General features: G+C 36.2%; 3 protein-coding genes across 7 annotated transcripts; 2 read left to right on the forward strand and 1 right to left on the reverse strand.

Moving 5' to 3' along the window:
- The first annotated feature begins 963 nt into the window (after positions 1-963).
- Positions 964-6,110, forward strand: LOC111482941 (methylenetetrahydrofolate reductase 2-like). 2 transcript variants are annotated; one of them, XM_023128999.1, is made up of 12 exons: positions 964-980; positions 1,209-1,661; positions 1,744-1,804; positions 1,908-1,990; positions 2,088-2,261; positions 2,833-3,006; positions 3,640-3,740; positions 3,860-3,971; positions 4,686-4,766; positions 4,867-5,044; positions 5,296-5,630; positions 5,735-6,110. In XM_023128999.1, exons 2-12 carry the CDS (start codon positions 1,254-1,256, stop codon positions 5,816-5,818), a joined length of 1,791 nt encoding a protein of 596 aa, XP_022984767.1. In that variant the 5' UTR covers positions 964-980; positions 1,209-1,253; the 3' UTR covers positions 5,819-6,110. The 2 variants fall into 2 exon arrangements, with proteins under 2 accessions (XP_022984767.1, XP_022984759.1); XM_023128991.1 differs by lacking the exon at positions 964-980 and adding an exon at positions 987-1,125.
- Positions 6,111-6,895: 785 nt separating this feature from the next.
- On the reverse strand, positions 6,896-12,163 carry LOC111487826 (protein STRUBBELIG-RECEPTOR FAMILY 5). Of its 4 annotated transcripts, none has more exons than XM_023135377.1 (14): positions 11,809-12,163; positions 11,403-11,535; positions 11,244-11,315; positions 11,085-11,150; positions 10,940-11,011; positions 10,795-10,866; positions 9,182-9,253; positions 9,033-9,098; positions 8,885-8,950; positions 8,229-8,796; positions 7,883-8,154; positions 7,677-7,797; positions 7,435-7,571; positions 6,896-7,306 (listed from the first exon to the last, which is right to left on the reverse strand). In XM_023135377.1, exons 1-14 carry the CDS (start codon positions 11,891-11,893, stop codon positions 7,021-7,023), a joined length of 2,088 nt encoding a protein of 695 aa, XP_022991145.1. In that variant the 5' UTR covers positions 11,894-12,163; the 3' UTR covers positions 6,896-7,020. The 4 variants fall into 4 exon arrangements, with proteins under 4 accessions (XP_022991145.1, XP_022991152.1, XP_022991160.1 ...); XM_023135384.1 differs by having other exon boundaries at positions 11,674-12,163; XM_023135392.1 differs by having other exon boundaries at positions 11,403-11,573; positions 11,809-11,825.
- A 1,234-nt stretch (positions 12,164-13,397) lies between these two features.
- LOC111487961 (HD domain-containing protein C4G3.17-like) lies at positions 13,398-16,184 on the forward strand. Its single transcript, XM_023135483.1, has 8 exons — positions 13,398-13,955; positions 14,242-14,366; positions 14,462-14,499; positions 14,978-15,088; positions 15,189-15,268; positions 15,513-15,549; positions 15,629-15,670; positions 15,979-16,184. The coding sequence occupies exons 1-8, from the start codon at positions 13,677-13,679 to the stop codon at positions 16,062-16,064; spliced, it is 798 nt and encodes a 265-aa protein (XP_022991251.1). The 5' UTR covers positions 13,398-13,676; the 3' UTR covers positions 16,065-16,184.
- The last annotated feature ends 804 nt before the right edge of the window (positions 16,185-16,988 follow it).

Genomic DNA, 16,988 nt, shown 5'->3' on the forward strand with positions numbered 1-16,988 from the left:
CATTTTTTCCTCAATAACGTTGTTCTTTTTTTTAAAAAAAATAAAAAATAAAAACTATAAAAATATTATAGAAAAATATAGGAAGAAGAGAAAAAAGAAAAACGACTCGTTTTGTTAGCTAGCGGGACATTTGAAGAAGCAAAGTTAAAGGGGTTTGAACTTTTATATGGAATCTTAATAGAAAGTTTAAATTTGCCCGGTTCTTACTCGAGATTCGTAACTGAGTTAGAGAGCACGAGACCGATAGAGAGAGGGACCCAACTTTGGATGATCTCTTGCTCTCATGTGAGCGGAGCAAGACATATCTTCTTGAATCCATTTTTAACAGTAAATTCTATTATGGGCATGAATGTGCAACCTGCCTCTCTTTTATAGGCATGAACATGAAGCTTAAAGACTCGGTCATTGTATGATATTTTTGTTGTCCGATCACAAAAGAAATTATGTAGGGAGGATCAAGAAAATCCTATTGTTAAACTAATTAATATATAATCCAAGATAGTTGCACTTATGAGTTAAAGATTTTTTAAATGATCAAACTCACCAAATAAATTAATACATTTATAAAAATTTAAAGTATTAGAAGATAGAATTATTAGTTTATAATTTTAATTGATATAGTTTCAATTTAATATTATTGTAGTTTTAAATTATAATAAAATGTTTATTATCAGGAATATATTACCTCTCAATTTAAAAGGTTTATAATTTAATATTTTTGTAAATTTTATATAGGTTAATTGAGCTGAATATTATGGATTTATAAGAAAAAAAATACTATTTTTCTCTCGTATGAAAATTTTATTAATATTTTCATTTCCATTTATATAGGCTATCAAGGGGACAACCGCCAAATCTTCGTCCGGGAAAGCGATGGTTTCCAACCCCGTTATTAATGAAATTATTTGTAAATCGGGAAATCGGGGGTTGGTATTCAATTCCTCGGCTAAGTGATGCCGATTCCGAGGTTGTTGGAGTGGGTGGGTTCCGAGACTACAACTGATCTCTTCGAATATTATTTATAGCTCAAACAGACAAATTCCCAGATGCGATTTCCTTCTCTCTCTCTCTCTCTTTCACCCATCTCCCTGTTTGGATCTCTCCATCTTCTGCTTTTCTCTCTTCGTTAGTCTTCAAATTTTCAATTCCTCCCATCTTTACTTCTGCCCATATGTTTATCATTGCTGATTTTTGCCATTGATTTGCAGACACAGACGCTCGCATTGCTCCCCATCTCTAACTGGTAAGATAGGATGAAGGTGATTGATAAGATCCGGGCAGCCACCACCGGCGATGATGCTAGAGTGGTGTTCTCGTTCGAGTACTTCCCGCCGAAGACGGAGGACGGTGTTGATAACCTCTTCGAGAGAATGGATCGTATGGTGGCTCATAATCCTTCCTTCTGCGACATTACTTGGGGCGCCGGTGGCTCCACTGCCGATCTCACACTCGACATTGCCAACAAGATGCAGAACATGATCTGTGTCGAGACCATGATGCATCTCACCTGCACCAATATGCCTGTTGAGAAGATTGACCATGCTCTTCAAACCATCAAGTCCAATGGCATTCAGAATGTCCTCGCGCTTCGTGGTGACCCTCCCCATGGACAGGACAAATTCGTCCAGATCGAAGGCGGCTTCGCTTGTGCTCTCGATCTTGTACTCTACATTCGTTTCGTCTCTGTTAGTTTTCTCTATTCTGATTTTCTGCTCTCTAAATGTTTCCGTTTCTTATTTCTAGGTTAAACACATCAGGGAGAAATATGGTGACTACTTTGGCATTACTGTAGCTGGATATCCAGGTCCTCTTTGTTTTGATCGGAAGTTACAGATCTACTTACAGATGGCTTTTCTTTTCTGTAACTAACGGAATGCTAATGGTTACTTCAATTCTCTTCTTCTCAGAGGCACATCCAGACGTGATTGGAAGCAACGGCGTGGCGACGCTTGAAGGCTACCAGAGCGATCTGGCTTATCTTAAGAGAAAGGTGACCCTGATCTTGAAGCAATTTTTAATCCCTGTTTCGCTGTTCTTACATGGTAACCTTTTATATTCTAATTTGTTTTATTTTTTGTTTTTTTCAGTTTGATGCTGGTGCTGATCTGATTGTTACCCAACTCTTCTATGACACTGACATTTTCCTCAAGTTTGTTAATGATTGTCGACAAATTGGAATAACTTGTCCGATTATACCTGGTATTATGCCCATCAATAATTACAAAGGTTTCATACGCATGACCGAATTTTGCAAAACGAAGGTACTGAGTTCTTTCTGCTTCAACTGATCTCCTTTGACCCATATGTATTTGCTTGGAGTGAAAAATACTTCCATGTAAATTAACTTTGTTCGAACTGTTCTTCATACATTCTTGTGTTCTGCTTTCTCAAATTTCTTGTGTTAAGGAAGAAATGTCTCAATGGTTTCTATGTTGATGCAAACAATACTTTCAAGTCTTGATGCTGTTTGATAGTTGTGATTAGAAGAATCCAGCTATTGCCTGCCACTTTCAAACATCTTCTTTGGCAATATCGGTCACTTTAAATTCATACTTTTTTCTAAATTCTTTCAAGCCTTGATGCTGTTTGATAATTGTAATGTCTAATCACATATGCTCCTGTATTTTCTAAATTCATACTTCTCTCATCAGATTATCCATAATAGCCTTGATATAAATCATATGCGTCGTTATTAATTGGTCACCTGCTCTATTCCTAGAAATTTACAATCAGTGATCATCAAATTTTCATTTTTCTTTAAAGAGATAATTCGATCTATAATGTTAAATTGGTTCTCTTTTACCTGTATGTATGACTTTTGAAAACTTGCAGGTTCCGGATGAGATCATGGCTGCCTTAGAGCCTATCAAGGACAATGAAGAGGCTGTTAAAGCTTATGGAATTCACCTTGGAACTGAGATGTGCAAGAAGATTTTGGCTCATGGAATCAAAACACTACATCTTTATACGCTGAATATGGAGAAATCAGCATTGGCCATACTAATGGTCCATTCCATTATCCCGTTAACATCTTAGTTTTACTTCCAACCATCGTTTCTATGGGTTATTTGTCTGTGGATGCTCTGTTACCAGGGAAATTGCTGAAGTTTTTTTTTGTTAATGTATTCTCATTTTCGGGGCGGATTGCATTTGATAGAATTTGGCTTCCTTTCCTTTCTCATTCTTGATTCATTATTATTTGGACTACTGAGACTGCATTTGCGTTTTGAAGTCAACTTGAAAGAAGCTTTTAAGTAATTTTTGTAATGAAAACTTCTGAATGTAATTGCTAATGAGTCTCGTTAAAAGTAAGTTATGGAAACAGTGATACTATTACTAACCTATTTCTTGATTAACGTTGAATAAACTTTTCTTATACTCACAGGAACATGACTCGTCCGTCCGCACAGTTTTTAAGATAAAATTAATAGTACATATAATATAACATTAGATAGTTTTTTTGTTGATTGGATGTAGTTATCTTTTTCTGATAATATAGACTTTGTTATTCTTTTTTTTTTTCCATACGTTATCATTATTTTATTTTCATTTGCTCAGGCTTGTAGTATATTCTGTGCTTTTGGGGTTTAATTCATGTCCAAGTGCACTTTTACTCATTTATATTTGAACATATGACAGAGTCTTGGTCTGATTGAAGAAAGCAAAATATCAAGATCTTTACCTTGGAGGCGCCCAACAAATATTTTCCGTGTCCATGAAGATGTTCGCCCAATCTTCTGGTATGTGATATGTTTTTTTGAAAATTTGGCACATATCCCTAATTATTTAGAATGCATAAAATTTTTCTACACTTGGTTAAATTTGAGATAGAGATGATCTATATAGTTGACGATTGCAGGGCAAACCGTCCTAAAAGCTACATATCAAGGACCATAGGTTGGGATCAGTACCCTCATGGTAGATGGACTGATTCTAGGAACCCTTCATATGGGGCACTAACTGACTATCAGGTATTAACAATAGTACTTGTAAACTGCATCTTCTATGTGAATGGTATTTGTTAATACATGTTCTATGTTAATAATATTTGTTTTATATATATATATGCATACACTCTAGAGAGGGAGCTAGAGAAAAAGAGAGAGACAGGCAGCTGTAAGGAGAAAATTCCTTTATAACCTCCGGAATAAATTCTTGCTGACTACCTGTTAGAACTTGAATCTTGCATTCCCCCTTTGATGACTGTAGTCTCATTATTGAACTCCTTGGGATCTGCATGAATTAGAGATTAAAAGAAGCTATCCTTGGTAAACTTTTTTCCGCATAATGTAACTTTTACTTTTGGCTTGGTACGATTAGTCTGACACCATTATCAAAATAGCATTCTGTTGAGTGGAATGAAACTTATTCTAGGAACATATATTAATTGTAAAAAAAAAAAAAAAAAAAAGCTACCAAATCCTTTTGAAAAGTAGTGGCAGGCTTTTCCGTGTAAATTTGTGCATTCCTTTTTATTGTTGCTTGTAAATTGTGTATTCATTTTCATTGTTACTATACGTGAGCTGGCGAGATGATTTATTCTCTCTTTTTTAAGCACTTCAAAAAGCTGAAAACATTAACTTCCATTCATTCAATTTTTATTTGGACATTGCTGCAACACTTTCAATATGGTTTCTAAAGCATTCAAGTGTAACCAGTTTTATTTTTGCTTTTTTTCACTTAAGTTTATGCGCCCACGTGCACGTGACAAGAAGCTTCTTGAGGAATGGGCTCTTCCATTGAATAGCATAGAAGATGTTTATGAGGTACTACTGCTGCCTTCTAACCAAGAGTGTAAAGAAATTTTGTTATATCAATATGATGCAATATGCAGAACCTTAGATGTGTTTGGCTGTTTCATATCAGAAATTTATGAAGTACTGCCTTGGAAAGTTGAGAAGCAGTCCATGGTCTGAATTAGACGGACTTCAGGCTGAGACAAGGATAATAAGTGAACAGCTTGGAAAAATTAACATGAAAGGTCTCCTTACCATCAACAGCCAACCATCGGTTAACGGAGAAAGATCTGATTCTCCTTCTGTAGGTAAATTCAGATTGATGCATTCATCGAATTAATTTTTGATTATTAATATATTAGTCTTTCCCCTTTGACTGGCTAGCAACTTAATAAGTTAATGTATAAAGAATAATAAATGGTTTAAATCCTATTTCCTAAACTTTACATTTAAAAAACTAAATCTATTTCAGTTCTGACTTCTGTGATTTGTGGTATTGGCGTCAGAATGCTTATTTAGTCATCTGACCAGTGTTGGGACGATTGATAATGATTTACAGGATGGGGTGGATCAGGAGGTTACGTCTATCAAAAGGCATACATCGAGTTTTTCTGTTCCAAAGAAAAGTTGGATGCTGTTGTTGACAAGTGCAGGGCTCTTCCATCTCTAACCTACATGGCGGTGAATAAAGAAGGCGTTTGGGTATCCAACATCACCCAAAAGGATGTGAATGCTGTAACATGGGGAGTTTTCCCAGCCAAAGAGATCATACAGCCAACCGTCGTCGATCCTGCAAGCTTTCACGTGTGGAAAGACGAGGCATTTGAGCTTTGGTCGAGGGGATGGGCTTCCCTGTACCCTGAGGGAGACCCGTCCAGAAAATTACTCGAGGAGGTTGGTACCTAATTACATCTTAATCAATGTTTATGGTGCAGTTGTTGACAAGTATTTTGAATTTGACAGTATTCCTCCAAATTTCTGTTTACGATTTATTTCAGATACAGATCAGCTATTACTTGGTGAGCTTGGTGGATAACGACTACGTCAATTCTAACATCTTTGCTGCTTTGGAGGATTTCTGAGATGAGCTGCTCTGCCTTTTCATGATTCTAGTTTTACATCCATCCATCTTTGGATCTCTTATTCAAACCTGGATATGGTTAATTCAAGAAGCATTTTGTTTGTCCGTTTGTTTCAGTTTATAATATAATTTCATCAATTTTTGGAGTGTAAAATGTATATCATTTATTTGTGACTGTGGAAGCATTTTATTAAAATAATTTTGAAGGTAGCCATATCCTTGGCATGGGATATCATATTATACCATTTCATCATATGGTTTGCTTTTAACATGTTTGTCATTTGGAAATTTAAGTGATTGCCTAATCTCAATTGGGACAAGATGGTTTTTGTCCCTTCGAATTTGGTTAACATTTGAGCTGCAGTTAGTGGAAGTTGGTTAGTAAGGTCAGACACCAGAACGTAAGGGGATTCTTTTCTATGTTCTTCTTACCATTCTCCTCCAAGTCTGTGGGTTTAAATAGTCAATCCAATTACTCTTTAAACCCTCATGTTTCTCAAGATTAATCAACCTCTTAATCCAAGCTTACTTTAAATAGCTTTTGCTCTTGTTTGGTGTTATCTATAGATATATATAGATATATTTATTGCTGCACCATAGGTGATATGATGATTTATTTAGAACTTCATTCAGATTATGTGATCATTTAGTCATGGATTACTTCTCCAGTCACATTCACATTGTGCATACACATACATTTATGATATTTTATTTACGTTCTTTTTCTTTCAATCAATTTCGGCATGAGCATGCACAAGCCCATAGTCAAGTCTAGGGTAATGGCATACCAATGAGTAGAAGTTTCTATAAATGGTATATGATTACATTTAGAATCTTTTCTTTAAACATTTTTCTAGGTAAGTGCAATGGCCTCTCGATAAGTGACAATTTATGCTATGGAGGTCATGAAACGTTGTATCATGTAGATGTTACAAGATGTTTTGTGCCTTTAATAAGGTTGTTTCAGAGAAGCTTGCTAATTTTTATTAGTTTATGATTCCCACTACAAGCTCTGTTTGAATTTAGTTGTCAATGTTTGATTGATAGCTAGAAATAGGAACGTTACACGAATACAATCGATAAATCTCTAACTGTCAGTCTTGTTTGTATTGAATGAATGAATGAATGAATGAAATACATAAATGAAGATTGCAATGTATAAAGCTGAACAAGAGAGTAAACTGACTATTATTAATTAATTAATTAATAGTCATAATCATCCACTCGTCGGGAGCTTCCAAGATCATCTCTCACATTCATACTGGATCGTTGAACCAAAGTTACCAAGGCTTGCACCACCTCCGACGAGGGAGGCCGAAATTCAGGCTCTGATTGAACACAAAGGGAAATGATATCTGCAAATCTAGACACTGATTTTGGTGGATATAACCCTCTCAATGCTGGATCCACCATTTTGTCCAACGCATCTATGTCGTGCAGCTGTGGGGTAGCCCACCAGACTAGACTTTGCTCCGCCCTTGCCTTCGAACTAAAACAACCCATCATCCGTAAGTTAAAGAAGCTACATGGTCGAATCATAAGTTGAGTTCCTATGTTTTGACTATTTAGAGACTAAACTTATAATTTAAAGCTTAATGAAGAAAGTAATGAACATACGAGTCAAATGGCATCCGCCCTGTCAACAATTCCAACATCACCACTCCCACACTGTAAATGTCACTCTTCATTGTATAACTTGAACCCTTTTTGCATTCTGGAGCATCATATCCAACTCCAGGGACTTCCCTTCTATTCTGAAGTTAATCAAATTAATTGTTTAATTATGGTCCATTATGATAGCCATATGAATTATATCCATGATGAATATTTTTGTTTGTAGTGTGGGGAAAGTATTGAACCTTATAAAAAGTGGCCAAACCATAGTCTGATATTCGAGGGTTGAGATCGGTATCGAGCAATATATTCGAGGACTTGATATTCATGTGAATTATAGACGGTGAGCAAACTTCATGAAGGTACCTAAAAGACAGAATCCATCCAAACTCAATATGTTAGAAACTCATTAGACACTCACGAGGGCACTGCTTTGTTTAGAAGTACTTACTCAAGAGCTCGGGCTGTCCCCAAAGCGATTCTGACTCGAGTATTCCAGGTGAGTGGTTTACTGAAGTCATCAGACATATGTAGAAACTCATGAAGTGAACCATTCATGAAATATTGGTAAAGCAGCATGTTATGTCCCTGTTCTGAACAAAAACCAACCACTTCTGTAAGGTTTGTGTGGCGAAGCTTTGAGATGATTGCAACTACTTCTGAAAATTCTTCTTTTCTTCTTCCTTCAAAAACTGATGAATCTATCTTCTTCACAGCTAAAACCTATTCACAAAACCATTCATAAAATCAACAAACTATATGGCTCATTTGATGATATTCTTGTTTCTTTATATTACCTTTCCATCTCCATACTTGGCCTTATAGACACGTCCAATAGTGCCCTCACCAAGAAGGCGAGCAGTCGAAAAATTAGCTGTAGCAGCTTGCAAATCAACCAAGGAGTAAGAAATGGCACGAACAGAAGTGCTTCTTCTGGAGTTGAGACGGCTGGCAAACTGACTATCACTGAAGGCCTGCACAGGATCAAAGGGCGGAGGAGGCCTAATAAGCCCACTCGAAGCATTCTGAAGAGCCTTTATGTCAACAGAGGTATCTGAGTTTATTGATTTTCTATCATCTCCATTGTGCAAACCTTTGGTGAGTTCTTGGGATGTAAGTGGAGTGAAGGATCTGTGTGGGTTTGTGTCTTCATCAAGATAATGGGAAGGAGGAGACCTTCTTGAGATCAATGCAATGAGAATGGCGATTAATACCAAAACCCCCATCGCTATTCCAGCTATGACCAGGCCGCTGATGCTTGAGGATTTGTTGCTCGACTTGTCTTTGTTGGATTTTTTGTTAGCGGCCGCTGTGCCGGGTGGTGGAGGAGGAGCTGGCCCAGTTGACCAAGAATTTCCTACAGTTCTTGATAAAATATAAACATGAAAAATAATACAAGAAGGAGGAGCCAGTGTTCCTCATTGCATTAGAACAGGAAAATGCCAACACTTACTCCAAATTGTTAATGTCCTCAAGAGTCGCAGGAATCCATCCGGTGAATTGGTTATTTGCGACATTCCTACACCAAAAACATTACAAAAAAACTTGACCCCTCTTCAAATCTAATGCATATCTCTTATGCGGTAAGGGGGTACACTTACAGATCATCAAGTGGAAGGTCAGCAAGAACATTAATTGAACCTTTAAATTGATTCTCTTGAAGGTGCCTGTAAAAATGAATTCAAAGATTAAATTGATTCTCTTGAATGTGCCTGTAAGAATGGTCTACAAATCTTAATTTGCTTCTCACAGTGTGGTGAGGCTTGAAAGCTTGTTAAAACTTTGAGGTAAGGTTCCTGAGATTGAGTTGTATGAGAGATCCCTGTAAAAATAAACATTACACCCTCTTTGGTTAGTCGATTTTGTCTATTTTCTTTGCATTTCAAATTTCAAATTTCAACATTCTTTCGAATCAGTCTAATGGTCTTTACTAATCGATATAAAAAGGGCACTTCAAGAAAGAAATAATGGGTCGAAACTTAACAAATTGAGAGAAAAAATTACGGTGTCTTATTCTTATTTATCGAGTTGTTGATAATGGAGTCTTTGAAAGAATTTCATCAGCAATTTCTTCAAAGGAGGCTTTTGGATATTTTGAAGTCCACCTACAAGAGGAGGAGGTAAAAGTGGTAAGATTATAAGGTTTTGGATCTGAGTTTGATGTCATCTAGATGAAAGATTTAGAAAGTGTAGTTGAAGAATTTTTCTAGTCACTTTCTGAGTTTGATTGTTAATGATTTTGAATTGAATGGAGAACAGATTGGAGATCAAAAACTTGTTATGATTTTCATAGATACATGCCTAGAATGTTTGAATTGTGGTTGAGATCTTTTGCAGTTTTTAAATAGTTTGATAATTGGGATCTCTAATGAAATCCCATGAACAAACATCATGAGTCTACACTTGTGGAAAACATTCTAGATTAAGCTCCTTTTAGGGGTGGTTTTTGGTAGGAAGTTGTAATAGTCTAAGCCCACTGCTAGAGGATGTTGCTTTCTTTGGGCTTTCCCTTCAAGATTCTCCTCAAGGTTTTAAAACGCGTCCACTAGGAGAGATTTCCACACCTAATAAGGAATACTTCGTTTGGGCTTCCCCTCAAGATTTTAAAACGCATCCATAGGGTGAGGTTTCCACACCCTTATAAGGAATGTTTCGTTCCTCTATCCAACCGATGTGGGATCTCACAATCCACCCCCTTTGGAGGCCAGCGTCTTGCTGACATAGCGTCCCATGTCTGGCTCTGATACCATTTGTAACAATCCAAGCCCACCGCTAACACATATTGTCTTCTTTGGGCTTCCCCTCAAGGTTTTAGAACGCGTCCACTAGGGAGAGGTTTCCACACCCTTTATAAGGAATGCTTCGTTTCATTCTCCAACCAATGTGGGATCTCACAGAAATGAAGAGCAAATTAGATTAGTTTTTTCTTCTTCATCCTTAGTAAGACCAGGTAGAAACAAGTTTTAATAGAATCTTAAGAATTGTTGGGTTTGTTTGGTAAATTTATTTTAACAAAGAGAAAAGTGGCCTCTGAGAGTTTCATAGTCCACAAGATTAGACACAAACTACTATCTTAAAAGTCAATGATTCTATCCACACCTAGCAATTTTTGAACTAAAAAACTCGATAAAAGAATGAAGTTACTCAGAGAATAGATACGACTAGAAGTATGTTCAAAACACAAAGCCAAATGTATTTTCGAAGCTCTAATGAAGAGTGTGTAATAACTTCTTATAAAATATATGGCCAAAGACAAAGAAAGAAATAGCCAAAAAAAGTGGAGAACTGATTGAATTGATGAAGGACATGTCCAAATATTTCATATATTGATGGTAAATAGAGAAGGATATATGAGACACTTACAGACTTTTAAGTTTAGGAAGCTTGCCAAACATGTCACTCAATTGGTTACTAAGCTGATTATGAGCAAGATTTCTGCAGCCAACAAACAAACACCCAATAAAACATGGCACCGACAAAGAGAATAACATACATTCAATTTACTTACAAAAAATTAAGATCGCCCATTTGAGAAATCGAATAAGGCACGCTTCCAGTGAAGCTGTTTTCAGAAAGATCGCTACACATACCAAAAAAATACGTCAATTGAGTATAATACGACGAATCAATGAATTCAAATCAAACACACTTACACATGAACGGCATTAGGAGGAAGCTGATACGGGATATCGCCATTGAGGTTGTTCTTGCTCAAATCACTGTACTATCACAAGTAAGAGCATGCATTACCTTAAACTGATTATATTTAATTAACAAAAAACATGTTTAGAATAATAATAAGCAGGTCTCACAAGTAGGTGACAGAAACCAAATTTGAGAGCTGGTAACCCATTGATCCACTTAGTCCAAAGTCTGATAAATGTCTGTAGAATCCCTTGAAGTTAATGCAAGAACAATCCAACGTAATTAACATCCTAATTAAGGAAAAAGAAGAGAAAATTTTGAAGTACATTTCAGTGACGGATGTTCCTGAGCATTGGATCCCTTCCCAAGAGTCGCCACATGGGTCACCCCCACTTGAACCCCAACCAGACAATTGTGATGGTGAATTTAAACTACTGTACATCACGTTCAGTGCAGAAACTGCAGCAAAATGGTGGTAATGCCTTAATACCTATGTCCTAACCGAGCTATTATCAGTTCATGTAGATAAAGGCATTTATTATTATCAAACACATTCATGGGATCTCTTTCCTGTGCGTATAGGTTTAGAGATTGTACCTTGTTTGTTTCCATCAAGAAGCAAATAAAATTTTAGGGTTACCACAGAATCAAGCAAGAAATTGATAAAATGGAATTGAAAGAAACCGGATTAGAATGAAATCGAAACGAGAATAAAGAAATGGATATGCATACCATCTGGCGCTTTGGTTTTAGAAACAACTCCAACGATATGGATCGAGATCGCTATGATCCAGAAAAGAACAATGCTCAGGTTCATATTTTGTGAGTATCCAAACCTGTAAAGATGGTATCAAAATGGGAAGAGGTGGGGAAGGTTTAACCTACGAAGGAATTTACAAGAGAATACGTGATGAAGATACATCATCGGCAACCATGGAAACCACCCTTCAAATTAGGTTTAGTTTGGGCTTCTGGGTTGGATTTTGATCCCTCAAATGGGATGGGATGAAGATTTCAGGGGAGAAAAACAGAGGGAATTGGAAGGTGAAATGCCATCATTAATACTTGAATTCTAAAATTAGTAGATGGGACAGAGGAGACAAGGATCTTCTTATAATTCATTCTTTTGACTTTGTCATCAAAGTCTTTGTTTTTTTTATTTTCGAAATTTCTAAACAGTTAGTTACCTATAAGTTAGCTGGTCTTAGTTTAATCAATCCTTGATTGTTGAGCTAATTATTGTTTATTTATTTTGTTTTTCTTCTTATATGGAAAAAAGAGGTAAAGTATTAAAAATACTCCCTCGTTGGGACTTGAGATGCATGCATGCATATAGATATCTACGAGTAAAGTAAATGGACCAATTTTACTTTTAAAACGAAATCATTTGTTGATGATTTGTCTTGAATCGAGATCATCTGCCTCATAGGTTGTGATTAGTTTCCAAAAATAATGGATCATTAATTTATTATGGTCTAAAACAATGTTCTAATTCTTCTTATGAAATCTAACAATAAAACTGAGCCCCACCTCATATGATGATAGGAATCATCAACCTGTTTTGATGACTAATTCCTTGTTCAATGATATTTTTAAAGTTTATTGGCTCAAAACTCATCCAAATTCGGCTGGGCTTGAGCTCAAATTAGTCGGATTTTAGATTTTGTAGATCTAAACTTTCAAATTTATTGTTTTGCTATTAGTCTTGGTTGAAATCGTTTCAATTAGAAAGAGAAGATGCTTTTTTTTTTCAATCTACTTAGGAGAAACTCATCGGTAGTACGTGTGGAAATCGATAGGATACAAGAAGTAAAGACTCATAGGGATTTTCGACTTTGGTGTTTGCTTTCTCACACATTATTGTTTAGTGGTATATGACTTTCCTTCTCATTTTGACTAACTTTAATTCCTCTGGTCAATACAATTTTAAATGGGATTAAAATCCTTAATTTTTATAGCTTATTGTCTCGAGTGCCCATTTTTAATCTCGATTTTAACTACTTGCCATTATATTATATTTTAGTGCCGACAAGACAACCTAGTAGAATGCTGGAAATAAATTTTAAAATAAAATAAAACGGTTGGAATAATTATTTAAACAAGGTAAAAATATAATATTGCTATTAAACTTTTTTAATTTTAAAATAACTCATAATTTTGATATATTTTTTTTAGAATTAAAATTAAAATTCTTGTTTGCTTCAATTGTAATATCCGAAAGAAAAAAAAAAAAAAAGAATTTTGTTTCTTAAATCTATTTATTTTATAATTATTATGAGACTCCAAATATACCAAAAGAATGTTCCTTTGAAAATAACTCAGAAATAAAAGACGAGGGAGAGAGAGAAGTCGTGAGAAGTGCGCAGACCAGACATTGTTGTAGCTACACGTGCTTTCTTCCCGGATCGGCCCTCTCCTGCGGTGGCTCCCATTTTTCTGCGCCCGAGACACACTCCGACGACTCCGGACCCTATTTTATCGTCCTCTGAATCCGATCTCGAACTAATTTCTAGCCAACCCTCAAGCATTCACTTCCATTTTCCTTTTTCCTTTTCGCATTCTTGTCCAATTTCTCCAACCCATCTCGCTGTTCTGCAGCAATGGCTGTCAATTCGTGGACCCATTTCGCGCCCCCGCCGCTTCGTTCACTGCCTCGTTTCTCTTTCGCTTTCTTTTCTCGCATCTTTTTGCGCCCTGTTTCGGCCACTGCCTTCCGTAGGCGGAGCCTTGTCTTGGTTCGTGCCCAAGCGCCCAGTACCGATGACTGTGGATCCAACCTGCCGCTCGGTTTGGAGGAATCGGGACATTCGCTCGGGTCCACTGGTTCGCCGTCCTCGTCCTCGGTGATTGATTTCCTCACATTGTGCCATCGTCTTAAGGTATTCGCACAATCTGGCTAATGAGAAACTGGGGGGGATTTTTTCCCCCAATTTATTAGCCTTTTGTTCTTTACTGATTCATGGAGAATATGGAATGAACTTTAAGTAAGTTGGGTGAGTGGCTTATTCTTGATTGATTTGGGCAATTAGAATTCATTTTGGGAAACTTTTCATTGTTGGCAGAGGAACTGATATTTATTTATGCGTGTTATGGGAGAAACGAGGTGATCAGAAAATTATGGCCATTAGAGGTAATAATCATTTGGCTATTCTCTCTTCCATGTAGACAACAAAGAGAAAGGGGTGGATCAATCATGGAATAAATGGTCCTGAATCAATTGCTGATCATATGTACCGCATGGCTCTGATGAGTTTGATAGCTGATGACCTTCCAGGAGTGAACAGAGAAAGGTTGCTCTTCTTCTTCACCTGGAATTTTAATAATCTGGTACGAAGATCCTTTTATTGAACTTTGTTTCTCTCTTTTCTTGTTCTACTTTTACCAGGTGTATCAAGATAGCTCTTGTTCATGATATTGCTGAAGGTACTTTCTAACACTTTTTTCCCCCTTAATTTCCAGAACTTTATTCTAGCAATTATGCATCTTTCTGTCAAGTAATGATATTGTTATTCAACTTAAGGAGGTAGGATTACTTTAATTCGTTGGCTCGAGAGCTATCTCGACCTATTTTCTCTTGTAATGGCTCAAGCCCACTGCTAGCAAATATTGTTTGCTTTGGGCTTTCCTTTTCGGGCTTCCCCTCAAGGTTTTTAAAACGCTTATGCTAGGGAGAGGTTTCCACACCCTTATAAAGAATGCTTTGTTCTCCTCCCCAATCGATGTGGGATCTCACATCTCTCCTTGAAAGGTCCCCATGCCTGGCAGTAAAACTTTGGAGAAGTTATGGGGAATTTCTTATGGGATGGGATTAATGAGGGAAAGAGGCCTCCTTTATTGAGGTGGGATATAGTGGGCAAGCCATTGAATCGTAATGGTTGATATTGTATTTGGACTATGTTAGCTATTGTTGGAGATATAACGCCATCTGATGGTGTGCCAAAAGAAGAAAAGAGCAGAAGAGAGTCAGCAGCCCTAAATGAGATATGCCAACTTCTTGGTGGAGGCAAGAGAGGTTCGAAAATATTCTTATGATGTGGGTTTGGTTAGTAGTCGAAAACGTATTGCCATTAAATCATGTTCCTTTTTTCTTTTTGGTTCTTGAATATTTTCAGCTGACGAGATCAAAGAACTTTGGACCGAGTATGAAAACAATGCTTCGTTGGAGGCTAATCTTGTGAAAGACTTTGATAAAGTATGTATCCCAAAATTACTTTACTGATTAATATAACTCAAATTTAAAGGTACTATGTAAAAACATGTTGTCTGAGTTTCATGTCAATAAACTATCCACAAATTGTAGTGTTGGTTATAGAAGATTTTGTTTCCTTTTTAGTATAAGAAATGTAAAGTTGATATTTTACGTGTTGTGTTACGCTCGTATTGGCACTTATATAAGATTTAGAACACTCATTTTCTGAAAGTTGTATATTTTGTAGGTCGAATTAATTCTTCAAGCATTTGAATATGAAATAGGTAACCACGAAGCTTTGTTCTGGCTGCCGTATAAATATTAGTCGTTTGAAATTTGACATGAATTTCATTACACTGGCAGAACATGGGAAGGTGCTGGATGAGTTTTTCCATTCAACGGCTGGTACATTCTTCCTGCTTTGCCTTTTTTTAGTTAAACTATAAATTTAAGCCACAAATTTAGTGATTGTCCTTTTCAGTTCCTCAACATTAGAAAGTGCATCATGATTTATGTGGTAATGGGTGGCACCAAGGATGAGGGGTAGCTAAATGAAACAAGAGCCTCTCGTGCTACATCGTGCCAAATGATCATGCTTTAGTATAATGTCATGTCATGTCAATATTTAAGTATCGGTGTTCGGCATATACTTATTAATGATAAAAACGTGGTTTGTTTAGACAATAAATTATGTATGCTTTTGCATTTTTCAGGAAAATTTCAGACGGAGGTAGGAAAGAGTTGGGCAGCGGAGGTATTGTCCAGAAGAAATTCTAGATTGAGAAACAGCCAAAACTGATATTCTAGGTACTTCTTCCTATATTGTTCATCCAACTTTACTTATACAAGTTAAAGAAGTTGGAATTTGTGTATTTTAGAACAACACACTCTCCTGGTGATGAAAGCTTCTTTTCACTTGGATCTGATCAAAATTCAAAGCCAAATCAATTGGCTGTGGGTTTTGGCATTTATCCTGCAAGCATGGAATTTTGTTTGTTCATAACCAATGTGTTTAAAGCCGAGTTGTGGTATGAATAAAATTTTAATCAACATTGATTGAGATGGACTTTTGTTGATTGAATCCATCCATAAACTTAAACCTCGCCTACCTTCAGTTCAAAGCATCACGACATCATCCAAAGATTACTTTTAGATTCTATAGTTAGTGAGCATGGAAGAGCACGTAGGAATGTTGACCACTACATAAATAAGCTAGCGAAGAGTAAATGAACATTTTTTTTTTCTCGTATTTTCATCAGCTATGAGTTTTGAATTCTGACACGCATAATTTTATTTCAAAATATTTCCTATGTTATTATTATATAATATTGTTATCTATTATTTATGTTAGGAAACGCTATTTAACTAAATAGTTATTTGAGGGTTATGAATATTCAATTAAATTTTTGTTTGATGTTGCCATTTAAATTGGATAATAAATGATGACGTGGAATTTGAAGTGTTTTACAATGATATCTAAGTAGGTGAGATTCATATGGGCAGACGTAGTAGGATTTTTTTAAGTGAGTGTAGGTGGGAGGATATCTAATATTAAAATATTTTAGCTTATAAAGCGTTTTTAAAATGTGATTTTTCTTGTTTAGTAGAGTATCGATATGTTGTCATGATGCTACGAACAATAAAGTGGTACTACGTATCTCATGTGATGAGCTAATCAACATAACTTCGTGAAGGCAAAAAAGAAAGGTATAATTTAGTGTGA

This window comes from Cucurbita maxima, unplaced genomic scaffold, assembly GCF_002738345.1.
Source record: "Cucurbita maxima cultivar Rimu unplaced genomic scaffold, Cmax_1.0 Cma_Scf00001, whole genome shotgun sequence".
Lineage (NCBI taxonomy): Eukaryota > Viridiplantae > Streptophyta > Magnoliopsida > Cucurbitales > Cucurbitaceae > Cucurbita > Cucurbita maxima.

Bases quoted from the DNA above. Each gene is read 5' to 3' on its own strand.
- LOC111482941 (XM_023128999.1), top strand. From the start codon at position 1,254: ATGAAGGTGATTGATAAGATCCGGGCAGCCACCACCGGCGATGATGCT. The intron at 1,805-1,907 runs GTCCTCTTTGTT...TCTTCTTCTCAG, and splicing joins TACTGTAGCTGGATATCCAG to AGGCACATCCAGACGTGATT. The intron at 3,741-3,859 runs GTATGTGATATG...TGACGATTGCAG, and splicing joins GATGTTCGCCCAATCTTCTG to GGCAAACCGTCCTAAAAGCT.
- LOC111487826 (XM_023135377.1), bottom strand. From the start codon at position 11,893: ATGAACCTGAGCATTGTTCTTTTCTGGATCATAGCGATCTCGATCCAT. The intron at 11,536-11,808 runs GTATGCATATCC...ATTTTGCTGCAG, and splicing joins TAAAACCAAAGCGCCAGATG to TTTCTGCACTGAACGTGATG. The intron at 8,797-8,884 runs GTAAGTGTTGGC...TATTTTATCAAG, and splicing joins GAGGACATTAACAATTTGGA to AACTGTAGGAAATTCTTGGT.
- LOC111487961 (XM_023135483.1), top strand. From the start codon at position 13,677: ATGGCTGTCAATTCGTGGACCCATTTCGCGCCCCCGCCGCTTCGTTCA. The intron at 15,269-15,512 runs GTATGTATCCCA...TATATTTTGTAG, and splicing joins TTGTGAAAGACTTTGATAAA to GTCGAATTAATTCTTCAAGC. The intron at 15,671-15,978 runs GTACATTCTTCC...TGCATTTTTCAG, and splicing joins GTTTTTCCATTCAACGGCTG to GAAAATTTCAGACGGAGGTA.